The sequence below is a fragment of the Colossoma macropomum genome, unplaced genomic scaffold (genome assembly GCF_904425465.1).
Source record: "Colossoma macropomum unplaced genomic scaffold, Colossoma_macropomum, whole genome shotgun sequence".
In the NCBI taxonomy this organism is placed as follows: domain Eukaryota; kingdom Metazoa; phylum Chordata; class Actinopteri; order Characiformes; family Serrasalmidae; genus Colossoma; species Colossoma macropomum.
In genome coordinates this window covers 5,899,343-5,916,970 of record NW_023494785.1, presented here as the reverse complement: position 1 = coordinate 5,916,970, position 17,628 = coordinate 5,899,343, and the positions used below count along the sequence as shown (strand labels likewise).

General features: G+C 39.7%; 1 protein-coding gene across 3 annotated transcripts in view; it reads right to left on the bottom strand.

Annotated features, from left to right (window-relative positions):
- The window catches only part of kmt2ca (lysine (K)-specific methyltransferase 2Ca), a 249,803-nt gene that overhangs the window by 93,432 nt on the left and 138,743 nt on the right, over window positions 1–17,628 (bottom strand). For all 3 annotated transcript variants that reach the window (XM_036581780.1, XM_036581798.1, XM_036581789.1), the window contains exons 11-12: window positions 15,897–16,072; window positions 11,107–11,261 (exon numbers count right to left, since the gene is read on the bottom strand). In XM_036581780.1, the coding sequence (XP_036437673.1) occupies window positions 11,107–11,261; window positions 15,897–16,072 (331 nt within the window). The remainder of the gene's footprint in view (window positions 1–11,106; window positions 11,262–15,896; window positions 16,073–17,628) is intronic.

Sequence of the window (17,628 nt, the reverse complement as noted above, 5' to 3'; positions counted from 1 at the left end):
TACTCGCCTGTATGTCTCACTTGTCACCGAGTCACAGTGGAGCTGCAGCATTTACAGAACTCTCTAGCACACCAGCATCAACATCTAACAGTACAGGCCACAGAGGTGGGCAATATGATATTTTATCATTATTATGACAAATTTTGTTATCATCATGAACGATTACGCTTTCCCAAGTATATTATGGATGTCGTCAGTACTTAAAGAGCACAGAACTACTGGCTGTTTCATAAAGAGATTATAATTAGTCCTGCTAAACTGTATTTAGTATAGCGCTGCATTAAATATTATGATGTGTACTGTGAAAATCTCTTTATGCACAGTGACATGATATTTTTGACATAATCGGCCACCCCTAAGCCACGTCCCACACATTCATATACGCTGCCCATTTAGTTTTAGGGACACTATGGCTGGAAACTGGGATCTAAAACAAATAAGAAACTTCCACTTGTTTGTTCTATGAAACATTTAGATACATTAAATTTTGAATATATTATTTTTCTAGATGTAGAGAAAATAGGATAAGATACATTGCTGGAGAAAATACCGTACCTTGAATATAAAGCATTCTTAAAAGCTCACAGTTTTAAATTATGCAAAAATGGCTCAAGTGGCTGTAGTAGCTGTGATCAGCACTTAGCCAAGCAGCTAGAGCAGCAGCTTGCTTCTTGACGTGATTATTAGCTGTGGAGCGGTGGCTTGTCAGAAGACATTCATCCACCTAAAGCAGGCCAGTTACTTCATATGAGAACGCATTCCTGTCTGTTAGCATAATTCAGTCTATGACGTAGACAAGTCACTTCATTCAGAGAGACTAAAGCTCTATTCGAGCTGGATTAGCCTCACCTGGGGCGGTGCTGTTATCAAAGCCACTACCGACGAGATCCATGATTTTAATCCAATACAAATCTGCAACTCTGAGCTCATTCAGTAACAGCAGTCCTGTTTGTTTCAAAATCATGGTAATGTAATAACAAATCCTGGTAATAGACATCGGCACTTCTGTTATTTGGTGACCACAAGATAAGGCTAACCGGTAAAATGCAGCTCAATTTGGCAGAGTTTTTCCTCAAGCTTAGATCCTCATAGTTAAAACAGATCTGTCCCTTATAAATTACATTGGCAGACCTTCTCTATTCAAACTAGCTCAGTTCAAATAGGGCTTAAGATGCAAATGAGCTGTCGGATGTTTGCAAATACCCTCATACAATTTAAAATTAAAGCCAAAATAAATAGCTATAGTTTTGTTTATTATATTTATGGTCAGTAATAGCATGTTCCTCTGTGGCCGCCATGTAACGTCACATAACTCCTAGTCAGAAATATATTGGGAGCTACTACAGATAGCTTGTAAGTTTTTAGCATTAAACATATGAAATGTCTTATGTTATGCTTGATTTTCACTGTTACTTCACAATTAAGCAAGAAAATAAAACATACAACAGCTACTATAATTTGTCTTTTTTCAAACGCAATTTTTACACCCATCGTGGTCGTAACAGACATTTGCGTTGGCAAGCTTTACACTGAGTGATGGAGGAAGAAGGAGAACCACCCTACCCAGCCAGAGGGAGAGCTTTCTTGGACCTCCAGGCCATGGATCGCTTAAAACAGCTATTTGCAAATACATTGGGCATATTTTGCCCGTGTTCACCCATCTTATAAAAGTGTGGGCTTTGTCATTATTCCCAAGGTAGCAACATCAACACAAATATTCCCACATGCGATGTTGTCCTAAAAAAAACCTGCTTAGTGTTAAGTTCTTGCAAACTGTTTTTTTTTGTTTTTTCTTTTTTTATTTTTCTTAAAGAAAGTAGCACTGTAAATGCCAGCAGACGATCTTTTTGTGCAACTGTAAATCCAGGTTTCTGGATCTCTAATATGCAGGAATTTAATAAATTTGTTGTTCACTTACAGCACAAAGAAGTACATTTACCACTGAAAGCTTTACAATAGCAACAAAGCTTATATGCGCTGAGTCACTGGAGGGGAGGGGGGAACAGTACATCCATGTGTTTTCTGCTGTCTTTTCAGCTGTGTCAGAGTGGGTCTCTGATGACAGAAGACATCTGCTGTCATCAGAACAGCAGTGTCGTCTGACAACACTCTTGGGAATTTCCCACAGCGTATCATATAACCACTCTGTACACCTGAAGCCCAGCTTCGGCCTCAACTTTCAGTCAAACGCTATCAGCACACATCCTTCTGCAGGGTCATTTCACTGGTCGGTCTGTGTGTTTGTGTGCATGTGTTCATTGGGGTTTGGGTATGTATCTGTGCATGTGGTAGGTAAGGCTAAACAACGGATTGTTTTTCATTTAAATCAATTAATACTGAAATTTGAAAGAGTGCAAGTTTCAAAAGAGCTGCAAATACTCAACGCTGTCTTCGCAAGTTTAAAGTGGGGACATCTCACCTAATAACAGAGCTCGCAAACTCTGGCACACCACACTCAGCATTCAAGCCTCAAGGCTGAAAACTTTGTGCTGCCATTGATGAAAATAATAGAAATGTAATTAATTTATAGGAAATAATTGTGTTTAAACTGCAATCTTGGTCAGAAAAATCACAACTTGATACAATTACCATCCGCACTGGTAGAAAGTACAAACATTTTTCAATAATAATGACGTTAATCTGAAGCTAGCAACTAAATTAAATATTGTAGTGTTATAATCAACTACAATAATATTCAAAATACATAAAGTATAAATGTAAAATATGTATAAATTACTTTATAAATGTACAAAGTTTTTGTCAAAATAAAAGTTTGTTTGTCCAAATTCAACGGGGCTGGACTTGCTCATGTACGGTTCGGATGTCACTGATTAAATGTGTGCTGGGCTCAGGGCTGGTTCAAATTTCACACCTGGTTTCTCACAGCCCGCCTTCCATTTATAACACAATTTACTCTGCGTTTCCGCCTATTTTAGTTCATCTGCTAACTTTAGCCTTTACTACTTTCACTACCTTATATCATTCTTAATCTGGAACGCAGGAGTCAGCCACTCAGCATTGAGGTACATGAGGCCCACAGCTGAATCTAAATGATCAGATTCTGTTAAAAAGCATTATTTGACTAAATTTGTTAAAGCAGAAATGAACCTTAATTTTTGACTGCTGGTTATTTTATTACAGTGTATTATTTTACTGTGCTTTGCGTTTTATTTATCGCTGCTCTAATGACAGCCATTACTGTCAGTAACTGGCGCCATCATGTCAGGTTTTATTCAGCTCATGAACGATCAACTCAGAATTTTGTTACAAATCAGATCAGTTTTCTGATGATGTGTGTTTTGGGTTTGGAAAGATTTTTGTTATAATCAGGTTAGTTTGACTGAAAATGTGGGTCAGGTCAGGTCAGGTCTGGATAGAGTTTTGTTACAATCAGGTCAGTTTCAGACTCAAAACATGCCGGTTGGGTCAAGTCAGGTTTGGACAGAATGTTTTTACAATCAGGTCAGTTTCAGGCTCAAAACATGATGTGGTTCGAGTCGGGTCAGGTCCGAGCAAAATATCGTAGGGCTTGGGTCAGGTTTGAACTCAAAACAAGATGCTGAGTGTCGAGTCGGTTTAGGACAGAGCTGAGCTTTATCACTTCCATCCAACGCTGAAAATCAAGCCGAGTCCAATTAAAAACTTAACACAGTGTCACAGTCCATCAATTTCAGCCTCAACGTTAAAGATGGTATTAAAAAGCGTTTCTGTTTTCAACAAAACTGTGTGAATAGGCTTTTACACTCATAATTCACAGGGTGCATGTATTTGTCTGGTTGGTTTAATTTATCACTTCCATCCAACGTCAAAAATCAAGCTGGCTCCAATTAAAAACTTAACACAGTGTCACAGTCCATCAATTTCAGACTCGACTGTACAGACGGCATTTAAAAGCGTTTTTGCTTTCAACAAAACTGTGTGAACAGGTTTTTACGCTTGTCACACACAGGATGTATATATTTGTCTGGCTGGTTTTAATGTGCGTACTGTGGTGGGTTATAACAGGTGGGATTCAGTTTTGATCAGAGTCTGCTCTCTGGGGGCTTTGGGGGCGGAGCAATGGGACGGCTGCTTCCTCCGAGTTTTTGGCTGCTACCCAGAACATCGCCTGTGGCAGAGTCAGCCTCACAAAGCAGCTTCGTGGCCTCCGCCCCCTCATGCCACCGCACATTCACCATCTCTCCTCCCCGCCAAACAAAACACACACACATTCACACCGGTAATAAGGGACTGTGGGGGGAAAATCACAGCGAATCCTCACAGCAATTCATCTCCCTGCCATCGGGCCAGAGGAAGGGTGCATTTTCATTAGGCCCAGTAATAACGGCTGCAAAGAAAATAAGATTGGCTTTTAGCGTTCGGGGGCTCGAGGATAGGTCACCAGCTGGGGCTGTGAATACAGGAAGCCAGTAATTGATGCTTTTTTCACCCTTCTGTGAGAACCAGAGAGGATCAAGAACCCCCCCTCTACACTGCAGCCATGAGTCAAATCACTGGGTGGGCAAGTGATTATATGGGCGGGAGCCTCCAAGGACCTTAAGATCAACTTAGACATTAATATATAACATCATAATTCCATTTTATCAGGAACGCACCATACATCAGGGGCGAATGTTATTCACAGACAAATGCGATAATTTGATTATATGCCTGATATTGGAATTGCAGCTGATAATTACTTGGCGTTCCATTTATGACGTGTTCAGTCAGTACTGGTGGGCTAACTTGTACTTTTTTAAACATTCTTTCAGGAGTTAACTGGACACTGAAGTAGACAGCAGAGCAGATAACATGACAGCAACACACACAGAAGATAGAAAGTTCAATTTCCAGCCCATGCAGGAACACCACAGCTACAGTTCTTGGGCTAGACTCCTAATGCCTCATTCACCTACCACTGTAAAGCACACTGGATGAGAGTTCCTGCAAAATACCTGAAGACACAGCTATCCAAAATTAGAGTTTTAACCTGCTTTATGCTCACCGCACCTCATACACTGTTAGAAATAAAGGTTCTGTTCAGGTACATTTTTCATTCATCAAGGTACAAGCAATGTAAATGTTCCCTCAAAGGTACAACAGTGGTTTTAAGGTCTGATTGTGAACCTTAAATAAGTTTTTCCAGGTGAAAAGTTTGTATTTGTATCTTTTCATAACCGAATGTTTTAAAACAGAACAGTAAAATAAAAGCCTGGAGACGAGACGGGGTGTGTGGAGTCAGTACAGCTTAGAACATATCATTTCAGTGGATTATGGTTCAGTTATGTTCCCTGACTGAAGGTGCTGAGGGTCCCACCCCAGTGACAGTTTAGTACCTATATTTTATGAAAATGGAAACTAGCAATGAAAAAATGCTCTTATTAACTGTAACTCAAACAAAAGGTGTCCAACCCTCAGCTCTTGTTCATCTTATTTGGTTTGTTAATTTTCAGGACACCGTCCTTCTGGAATGTACGATGGCCGGGATAAATAAAGCCAAGAGCAACTGACAACAACCGGGTCTTGGTCAAACACTAGGAAAGGACAGTTTGAAATAATGAGAGCTTAATGACCTCTACAGACTGATTAACCATTCAAGGTACAAGAATATGTGGAAACTATTTCATACTATACCCTGTTCCTTAAATTCCTTTCTTATATGTGTTTCTTCTTCTTTTGTTTAACACCGACCACTACTATCCCTAGTATTACTACTATTGTTATTCAATATTAAGCAATAACTCTATAATACTACTACTGCGAGTAATCTTGGGCTTTGTATATATAGTAATGATTTACATGCTTACTTGACAAAATATTGGCCTCACAGGAAAACAAAGAGCATGGTGTTTTTTAAACAAGAAAACAAAACTATACTTTCCACTTCCAAAGAAGCTTATTAGCTGTACAGGAACAAAAAGGTCTAAAAAAGGATTCCTTACATATCAAAACGTTAAATACTCAGAACATGTCAATGCCTCTGAGCAAAGCTTAAAACCAAAATGAAAAAAGCTTGTTGTGGTAATTTAGCAGAAAAAAGAGTGCTCAACTCTCACTGGGGCGGGACCCCTCTTTTCACTGGGGTGGTCCCCTCAAGGGTACATCTTCATTACCTTTTGTTAGAGAACACAATTGTGCCATAATCCACTGCAATTATATTTAAGTTGTATTGAATGCACTCACCCCGGCTCGTCTCCAGGCTTTTTCCCCCGAATTGTTCTGATTCAAAACATCAGGATTTGAAAAGCCATAAATATGCACTTTTCCCCTGGAAAAATCATATTTAAGGTACTCAACTGGACCTTAAAACCACTGTTGTACCTTTGAGGGTACTACATTGTTTCTACCTAGATACACAAAAAAAATGTACCTGCACAGAATCTTTTTTCCTGACAGTGCAAATTGGTAAAACTCATCTAGTTTAATTTACAATTACTTTATTTTTTACTTTTTTATTATGTCCCTAAAACTAAACTGAACAAACAAGCAATACTGATGTTTGCTTTAACAGGCAAAAATGCCTTCCACAACAATCCATCTTTGGGTTCTAATACAATTATTACGCTGATGATTCATATACAGTTCTACACTTCATCACTACGCAGGCTGAGATCACGCTTTCCCAGTCTGGATCGCAGTAAATAGCTGAATGCTTCTACAAAAAAAAAAATGAAAAAATAAAAATAAAAATTGTGGAGAGGAGGGACAGAAAACAGTGCTGCCACAGCAACAGCAGAGACATTCTTACGTTTTTAGTTACAGAGCTTCCAAAAATTCATAAACAAACACGTTTTTAAAACCAGGGCAGAAAGCTTCCACCATGACATTGCACATTTACAAACAGTACACGGATAACGGATTAAAAAAGGCTGACGAAAATGTGACGACGCAGGTACTTAATGTAAACACAAGCAAGTCAAACAAAGACAGATGTTGACATTTCCTCGTCGCCACACAGCTGAGCTGTCGGAGAGCTCAAGACATCATGGGTTCTACTCGAGCTGATAGCTGCTGCCCAAAAGCAAGGCACTCAACCCTACGATGCTCCAGAGGAACCGTCCCTGCAGAGGGCTAATGGACGCCGCTTTGGAAGAAAACGTCAGCTAACTGACAAATTGTAAATGAAGTCTGGACAAATATTTTCCTTTTAATAACCATTTACAATCACACGCATACGCAGCAGTCAGGCCAGCCCAACACTAAAGCCTAAAAAGGACCAAAGGAGAAGTAAAACACGAAAAAGCGAGTTTATCAGATGTCACTTGCACTAAACGTAAAAGAAACGCATGTTAATGCTTTTTTAGGCAGCTCTGTAAATAAAAACGAAAGCATGTCTGTGCTGTTTGTGGAAGCACCAGTTTTTTGCCTCTAGTCACATAAACTGACAGCCAAAGCTCTGTTTGCAGAAGCACTGAGCTATTTACTACAGTTAAAATGAGGAAGGGTGGCTTCAGTATGTGTGGTCACAGAGCTGAACTGCATCAGAAATATCAAGGTAATCTGATTTAATCTGGATGTGACATTATGTATTACTGTCTGACTGAATTTTAACGGTCCTAAAATCTACAGAAAAGCATGCTTGGCATAAAATTGTTTAGGTTGGGTAAATAGATCAGGTAGATAAGTTGTGCAGAAAGCTGCAACTGACCAAATTCAGCCCTGCATGAAAAGATTTTTCAAATCCGATTTCGGATTCAAAGAAGTCCTGATTTTCCACCATTTCTGCATAATTAAATGGTTGAGATGTAAACATAGTCATTCAGAGTGGTTTGGTGTGAAAAGCTCGCTTCTAGACAAACTTACGAACTCATTGTTTACAGTGGTAGTGATAGGAACCAGACGTCTAAAGAATTTTAGAGCCTCTAACAGCTACATTACAAAGTTATTACATGAACGGTTATGAATACCCTGCCTGAGGCCTTAGACCTTGATATGTAGAGTTTTGAGGTAAGACTTTGGCCTAAAATATATATTTTTTATATATATTTATGACAAAGAGGTATATGCATGGTGTGGCAATGAAAAAAAAGAAAAAAAATCTTCTCCAAAGAAACATTACATCGATATTATACATAAAAATTGAGAGGACTCGTGTAGGTTCACTGGTGGTTTTAGATAGCAAATATAATGTCCATGGTTCCTATCACCACCACTGTAAAGACATCTGAGTCTGAAAGTCTCTCTACAGTGAACCATTTCACACCAAACACCTCTGATGGACATCTCAACAACTGAATTATTCAAAAATTTTGGTTCTTGTAAGACATATCGTTCATTCCACGTCAGCCAGCCAGCTCACCCGCATAAAAAACAGGCCTGCTAAGTCAGATAGCCAGCACCTACCTCGGCAAATCAACACCTTAGCATGGAACTGTGAAATATGGGACACAAAAGTGAATACAAATGCTAATTTGACGCAAACTAAAAATCAACTGTGCTTTTTTAACCATTCAAAACACACAAACCAAACAAATAAACAAACACAGGGCAGGATACCGGCTGACAGAAACTGGGCAAACCAGCATTAAATGTCAGGGAAACACACACACACACACGCACACACACACACAGACACACACACGCACACACGCACATATATATATAAAATATTCCACATTATTCCTTGTTCACGATATAGAGGTGACCAACCATGCCGGTGAATGAGAGGAAAACTGCAGGCTCTCTCTCAACCTGCTCACACAGACACTCAAGACCCCTGCTGAACTGACAAAGACACTGTAATTACAGCGGTGACGGGAGAGAGGCCAACACATTACATCTCTGTCAGTCTCAATCCCACTGCCTCAAGTGTGGCTACGTGCCTGTCCTACCGAGCGGTTAACATCACCCTCTCCTACACTGCTCACCGGCTAAATACCACAGCAAAAACAGTGAGAGGCTGAAGAGAAGAAGGATCTTGTTCTTTTCAAAAGAAATTCAGAGCCCGGCAGTGAAAAAGCAATAAAGTCTGATTTACATATCTTAATCTCAAATGCTTAAATGAAGCAATGAAGCCAATGAAGCTATCAAGTAACAGAAACATCCTCCACCAATTAGCACTGCACAAAATGTATGCATTAATTAATGGCATTTGGCAGATGCTGTTATCTAGAGCAACTTACATCTAATGATGTTACAGAGGTAGGCAAGTCAGTGTTAGGAGTCTTGTCCAAGGACTCACTCATATGGTGTAGTGTGTTTGTCCAGGAAGGGAAACTAACTGCTGCATGGAGTGCAGTGGCGTCACCCTCTACCAACCACACTTGCATCAGCCATTTTCCTGTGTCTCTAAAAGACTTGCTTATGTGGTTTCTGACATTGTATGACACTGTTACACAGAATTGCTGGTCGACACCCCTGGTCAAATTACACAATTTGTTGATTTTTTTAAAGTGAAATGAAGTTATCATCATCTATAAGAACTTAAATATGGCATTTTTCTACAAAATACAGAGCACAACTCAATTTTGTCTTGCAAAGGTTATGGCTCAGCAAAGGCCACACTTTTTTGTTAAATTCAGCAAATAAACATTAAAATGTGCATCTGTAGAGGATGTGTTAACCTATTTTCACTAAGACAATCAACAAAACATCATTTGACCAGGGGCATCCAAACCATCTTATGGCTGCTGTCTGAGGAAAACCTTGTATCTCCAAAACGGTAACTTTACAGTAGAAGGAAAAAACCTACTTCACTTTTAATGTAAGTCAATGGAACTAGACTTTTTTCCAAGTAATTTTGGGCCGTTTCTTTTTGTCCATTCTTCATGAAATTTACACATAATATCAAGGCCAACACGCATTTTCAAATTATGTCAAAAACTGAAAAATGACAAAAATTGAGATCCGAAGTTTTCTTCCGACAGCAGCGATATATAGTTGTAATAGTGCAGGGCCAGATATAATCTTTTGACGAGAACGTCTCAGGAGAACCATCAGACATTCTGGACTAAATGTGGGTGGGAATGTAGACTTACTACAGTGGGAACAAACCAAAAGTGAAATTGCTACACCAATCCAACACTTTGTAAAGGCAGAGCTCAAAGTAGCAGGCAATTATGAAAATTAGCCTGTTGTTTAGCGTATACATATAACTTCTATCATTCTAGCTTAAGTGGGCTAACTTAATTTACTTATTTAATGTTTGATGCTCTAATAAACTGACAATGTTTAGGCTAAAATGGTGGCACTTTCAGTTTTCAGCCTAAAGAGCAACAGGCCAGGTGTGTTCAGCCTGGTCTATAGCTTAACTGATTCTATTACATTCTTTAATAGAACATAAATAATGCTGAGTTACCTCAATATCTTCTGGTAATAAACTTTTTAAGCTCAAATTCTGAAAGTCACTGCAAACACGTGTGGTTTTTTAGATCCTGCTGAGGTTTATGGCTGTTTTTTCCATTTAAATGACAACCACTAAAGTGACTGGTGTGCTAATAGCAACAATTTAAAAAATTAGGCATTTCCTGACGGTGTAGCGGAGGCACCTCTGGGAACCGTAAAGCATTAAATGTGCATAATTTCCCTAATTTAAATATTTAATAATATTTAACAAGCTGTTTAAAATTAAATTAGCCCTCTAGTTCTCTTTTCCACCATGTTGACCTTCGTCTTTGAAGCATCGCCACATCATCACGTAATTGAAAAGCATAAATAAAACAGCAAATTACACATAAAAGAGCCTTTTCTTTTAGTTTTAGTTTTAGGTGCATCACTAATAACGTACTTTAAGGCACATTTTCAGACACTCCTTAATTTTCCAATATCAGAAAACGTACTGAATCGAGAAACCACTGCGTCGTGTCGTATCAAATCAGTTTCTGAATCGTTGTGAACTGTTTAACCTCTACTACCTTCAAGCCTGAGCTTTATTTTCAGGTGAGACCTACTACAACAGCTATTCAGCTCAGGTTTTGTCTTCTAACATACAGGCACTGTCTTCTAACCATTCCTCTGTACTACAACACAAACTGTCTGCACTACTTTTATTCAAAGACTTATCACAAGTACTTTTTCTCAAGGTTGTTAATTTCACATCAGCTACAAGGACTCTGCCATAAAAAGGGGCAAAAAATCTTTAACGGTGCATCCAGCAACACAAGCGAGTCTCAGGAGAGAGGAACTTACCCTCGGCTGCTTCAGGGTCATCAAGCGTGGTCTCCTGAGCAGCTTGGGCCTGACCACCCGTCTCCACCTGCTTACACACGCTGCAGGTGTAGCCGTCCTGCACCTGTGCACTGGGGTCGGAGTCGTCCCGCCTCTCGCACTCCACGTGAACCCATCTGGGGGAAGAGAGACAGGACAAAACACCAAATCAACTCTGACAACCATCAATTTCCCAATCCCTTTGGTAAACAGTGGGAAAAAGACGGCCGCTGCAGGCAAGGGGAGAGGCAGCTATTAACTGAAGCATTGTGCCAGGCTTTCCCCCCCATCTCGTGTCGCCTAGAGTGAGAGCTGCTGGGAAGAAGTTTATTAAAGCGTATGGATCTGAAGGATGGCTCACAGCTGGGCTCGGCCCTCTCCAGACGAGCGCTCCTCCGCGTCTTGCTGCGGGGAAGCCTCAGGGAGCCTCCAGCCTGACCTCTCCACATTCAACCAACTCCCTCTCTGTTTCTTCTCTTCAAGCTCTCTTGTCTCTGTCTCCCTTCCTCTTTCTCTCTGTACTGCTAGAAGCCTCTCCCTTCTCTATAGGCTTTTTTCTACACTTCCTTGCATCAAGGTCTGGATTAGGCAGCCAGAGAAGAGTCTAAAACAGCACCGCCCACTGGTTCAGTCAGGACTGTGAAGACCCAAAAGGTAGTTCACTTCAACTCAATATTCTGTCAAAAGTAGAGACGGGAGGGAATAAAACTATTCTACCCTGACAGGTGACCAAAACTATCATGGCTTATGCAGAGGTCAGCAACCCCAATGGATAAGAAGGGCCATTTGGTCCTTTCAACAAAAATCAAAACACTTTGGGAGGTGCAACATTTTATGTCCATTTCACCATCTTGACTGTAAATAAGTCTCAGTATGTGCTGATGTGCTAGTACAGGCTAAAAATATACTTACTTTGCTTTAAGCTTTAGCTCAGCTATAGTTGCTTTTCTCGCATCTCCGGCAGGAAACTTTTCCGCAAAAGTAGAAGTTTCTTGTAAAACGTCTCTCAACATTTGAGTTTTTACGAGGCTGAAGTCGATTCTCCTTCACCAGCCTCTTGTTCGAATTTTCCCGTTCCACCTTAAATGGTGCAGCAGGCACCATTTAAGGTGGAACGGGACAATTCGAACGAGAAGCTGGCAAATGAGAAGCGGAAATCAGTCTCGTGACTTTTTAGCGTTCGTCAGTTTCTTGTTGCAGATTAAACGTTTCAGGAAACCAGCTGGAGTGAATATAAACGCAAATAAATCCAATCGTCTCCAAATTATTGATGTTCGTCTTAAATCTTTCTCTTTGCTGTTTCGTTAGCTACTAGCTAGGCGAGATTGTTGTCTGCGTTGCTATGGTGACCAGCAGTCTGCGCTGATCTTCAGGGTTAAAGGGTGAATTAGCAGTTCTACATTAACTCCAGCGTTTAAGACCATTTATTGTTAAATTGTGTTGAACGATCAGCAGAGCTTTATTTTACTGTAAAGGAGGATTATTTTATTTTTACCTACAAATCTAATCCTGCTGTGGAGCCGCAACAGGACAGTAAAAGAGCTGCATGCAGCTCCAGAACCGCATGTTGCCGACCACTGGCTAATGGCAATATCACAGTTTTGTTAAATTACAAAAAATGCTTAAAAGCACTAATATTTCACCACAGATATTATATTCAATATTTTAACCTCTTGTAAAGAAATCAACTATACCAAAGAAATAAAAATACAATTATCTCCTATACTACTATTGGTAACTGTGTAGATGTTGGTGGGGAGACTTGTTTTTCTCTCTAATTTAGTCATGAGCAATAATGGACCATCGCTGGACAGCTCAACATGCTTGGAGAAGAATGCTAAGTGCAAAATCTGTTAGATTAGCCAGCAAATGCCTGTGCTGGCAAGTACTGGGGGAGAGGGAGGACCATCCTACCCCACTAAAAAGAGAAGACAATTATGGTCTGCTGGCCATGCACAGCTGTGGCACTGCAGAGGACTGAAATCGCAATCTACCAACAACAGGGCCAAGGCTCAGATGGTTTCACCACTCAGGAGCTCCCCACCACGCCTTTTTTAAAAATACATTACTAAGACATTTACGCAGTCGAAAGCAGTCAAGAACAGACAGATGACAGAGTTAATCGAAGTAGACTGAGTAAACCAGGATGTCTACAAACATCTAAATTAAATACTTTAAGACTTTAAATGCTACTTCAAATGTCTTTTAGGACCAAGTCTGCAGTTTCGGCAGTCTATATATAAAAACATTCATCAAAGCAACGAGGTGTGCTTAACAGCAGGTAACGCTAGTGTTAGTGAGCCTGTATTACTCAACGTGTACGCGGGATGTAATAACTGTCTTCATAACAGAATAAAAAATAGAAACACCTATGACACCTTATTCCTAAAATTTAAGACCACAGAAATCTGAATAAAATGAATTTATGGCCTTAAAATTGTTGTGAAATGTAATTTTAGACAAATTAAGATTGTTTTTTTTTTAAAGGTTTTTAAACCTCACACACGATCCAAATACACGCCAAACAATTCAGCCATATTAGTCATCACCACTTACCTCTAGAGCGCAACTGATATACTGATTGGCGGATAACATCAGTTAATACTGACAATCCATTGTTTTATCCGTATCGGCAGAGATCTTGCTAATGATGCATCAAGAATTTCCGTCTATTTTTGGGTCAGAATCTTCCGACAATAATGTACAACTTTAGATCAATGGTCTCCAACCCTGGTCCAGAAGAGCCACCTTCCTGCAGAGTTTAGTTCCAACCTGTATCCAATAAGCTGCCTCGCCCTTTACTTAACTCAATACATCAGATCCAGCCAATCAGGGACTTGGGAAGAGGCTGATCAGCTGGAGCAGGTGTGGCAAACTGTGGTTGTAACAGGAAGGTAGCTCTCCAGGGCCAGTGCTGGAGACCACTGCTTTAGATGGTTGAGTTGTTTGCAAACCCAAAGTAAATGAAGGTGATTTAAACATATTGCAGCAAAACAAGACAAATCTGTACTCAAAACACTATTACAGCTGACATTAACACTCTTTAGACGTCTGGTTCCTATCACCACCACTGTGTTCTGACCAAGTTTCTCTAGAACAGAGAATTTCACACCAAAACACTCTGAATGACTGTTTATTTCTTAACCATTTAACACAGAAAGTCTGAAATTTCCCTTTAAAATCAGTTTTAAATGTTCAGTTCGGTGCAGCCCTGCTTGTCTCAAGCAGTACCCACAGCAATGAGGTCTAACAGAGGGCAGCCTCCACCGCCAGCCCACTGAAACACCACCCACATTGTCTATTATTTCATTATAATTTAGTGTAACCAAAATACCCCAGGAGCTAACAAAACTCACTGACCTTTGACCCGATAGTGTCAGTCACAAAGAACGGAGAGCTGATTATGCTTAACTCGCTCAGCCATGAGGCAGGGCAAAAGGTCGCCATGGCAATCTCCCTTCCACCCAACCCCCCCTCAGTCAGCCCGCCGTCTACAGCGCTGGAGTCTGATTACATCTGACCTCCACTGATCAGTCAAACGCGGATTATCAAATCCACTTGTCGCACAAATTACACGGACACCTCTCGTCCACAGACGTCATTGTAATCGCACCCCTTCTTCTGAAACTCAAGCAGCGCTCCAACGAAGCCTCTCTCATATTCAAGGGGAGACGCTGAACCACAGCAGGCATTGTCTTATAATGGTCTGGCTGTTATTCGTAAGTCAGTCAGAGGATTAAGAACAACTATGAATTCCTGTTATGTGTGTCTAATAATTTCTACAAAAGCCACAATTACACAATTAAAGAGGGATTGAAGAGGGATTCCACCTACTATATCAAAACTTCAGCAGAATTCAAACCGCCAATATGGAAACAAAGAGTGGTTTGATGTGAAATGATCTGTTGTAGAGAAATTTACTGAGTTAGAGGTAGAGGTAGAGTTAGAGGTAACAGGAAGCAGATGGTTAAGTTTAATACCTATAAAAGCTCCCTCACAGAAAGCTAGAGCACAAAATAATTCCTAATATGTTTCATGACATCTAAAATGTCATTTTACAATTGTTTTCTGACCTGAGTTTGGCCAAATACCTCATACATTCAAGGCTGTAGGGAGCCATCTTCCACTGACAGTCAGAAACTCTATGACCCCCCCTTTCAATTGGATTGTGATTGGTTCCTAGGCGCCTCACGGTTGTAAAAATATGGCGCTTTGAAATCAGATGAATCTTTTTGAATCATCAACATTACATATAAAACTCAGAAGACTCGTGTTGGTTCACTGGTGGTTTTGGACAGCAAATAAAACGGCTATATTTGTGTTGTAGACATTGTGATCCCCGGTTCCTATCACCACCACTGTAAAGACATCTGAGCTGGTAAGTTTCTCTATAATGAACCATTTCCCAACAGATCATGATGTTTGTGATCAACTGATTTAAAAAAAACAAAACAAAACAAAAAAAAAACAACTTCAACTCAAGTGACTCACATGTGGACCCACACTTCAATTTTATCACTCTCAAAACTACATAATTTGCAGACTACCTTCACAGTAGTTACTGAAAAACTCATAGTAGCTGTTGAATAATTCAGAGCAGCAACTGAATAATTCATAGTACTTACTGAATAATTTATTATAGTTGTTGAATAATGTATAGTAGTTACAGCCTTGGGTCTTAATAAATGGCTGTTAAGACATCTGCACTGAAAGAGTTTCTCATCTTTATCCAAAACAACATTTCTTAAAACTCCAATTCCCATAATCCTTACCTCTTGCAAGTTTTACAGGTGAGCGTGTCCTTGGGGGCATCGCCGTCTTGGCCCCTCCCACAGACATGGCAGAACAGGCTGGGGTCTTGTTGCTGTTGGCAACTCTCACACAGCAGGCTGTTGGAGGCCCACTGACCAGTAGCTCGAGCACCGCACTGAGCACACGTACGACAGTTCTGCAGGGAAAAAAAAACACAGACATCATTTACAGCGGAAAAATAAATAAATAAAATAAAAAGCAAAAATAAATGTACATTTATTGTGTACAAAAGGTACAACATGGTTTTTCCAGACCAAATTCAAGCTTCAAAATAAGTGTTACTACAGATCTTAGCTATGCAATGAAGTTTTGTTGATGACCATCGTAGTCATGCAGTTTGTGTCGTGCTAATCTGAGGGGTATAATCTCATGTTAGCTGTTAGCTACATTAGCCTCATAGTTCCAACACAAAAACAATCTCTGATCATGGGGTTGGTGGGAGGGGAGGGGAACCGGGTAAATCTGCTTATTTTTAAATTTCTTTAAACCAGCTCAGGTTTTTAAAGGGCTCATATTACAGAAGACTGAACCTCTTATTTTTTTATTTTTCAAATAAGAGCCTGGAGTAGTACTTGGTTGAAGTTTCCAAACCCTAGCATTCACACTTCAGTCCATACCGTCCATATATGCCAAGAAAAACTCATTTACATATGTGGACTGTACATCTGCAGAAGTTTGAACACCTTATGTAAATTACATTTTGCTTATTTCCTTAGTGAAAATAAGTTAACAGATTTTCTACATGGGACTTAAATATAGAATTTTTTTCTGCAAATTGTCTCTATTTCTATTGTTTTTCCCTGAGTTTAACGCGCAGGAAAAAAACAGAACATGAAATATAGAACATGCCATAACTTTTAAACAGGCCACAATTTATGCTTTATTTTTTCCAGTATGTTAAATTTAGCAAATAAACAGGAATTGTGTATTAAAATGTGCAGACGTGTGTTCACTGCAGTGAATGCGGTAACATGCTTTCACTTAGAAAATCAACAAACCATATAATTCCATCAGGGGTGCCCAGACTTTACATATGACTGTCCTCATTCATCCCTTAGCAGTTTAGCTCCGCCCACATAACTGAAGTTATAAGGAGTGTTTCAGTCCAGACTGATTTTGGTATGAGGCACAACGCACACAATCAGAACTTACATCATTACATTAAGTCTTAAAGATACAGTAACAGAACGGCCTGTTTAAACCTAAGGAAAAAAAAATTGAAAATGGCCACCTAAAATTGAATTAGGACTAATTTGGTACATAAAACCACACAAACGTTATAAGTTGATAAAGAAATGTGATAACTAACGTACAGCTGATACCGTGGACAGCATGAAGACTGATTTTAGCATCTGTAGGAGCAAAATTACAGCGCATAAACAGGTTACTTTATTCAGAAAGCACTAAAATTTCATCAACACTATTCTAAATACAATCTGCCACCCTAAACATTATCAACAGACACATTTAAATCTCCGCTATCTTGAAAATCAGGTATGTTCACTAGCCCAAGAATTAAATCTAGTAAATCCAATCACTCCTTACTCTGACACAGCTCTAAAGTCACAAACTCCACAGAAAACACTAAAATCAATCCAGATTTAATTATGCTGTGATTATGTCTCCACAAATCCTCAAAATTACGGCCATCATGATCATCATGTACTTAACAGCAGCTCAGCATTTGATCAC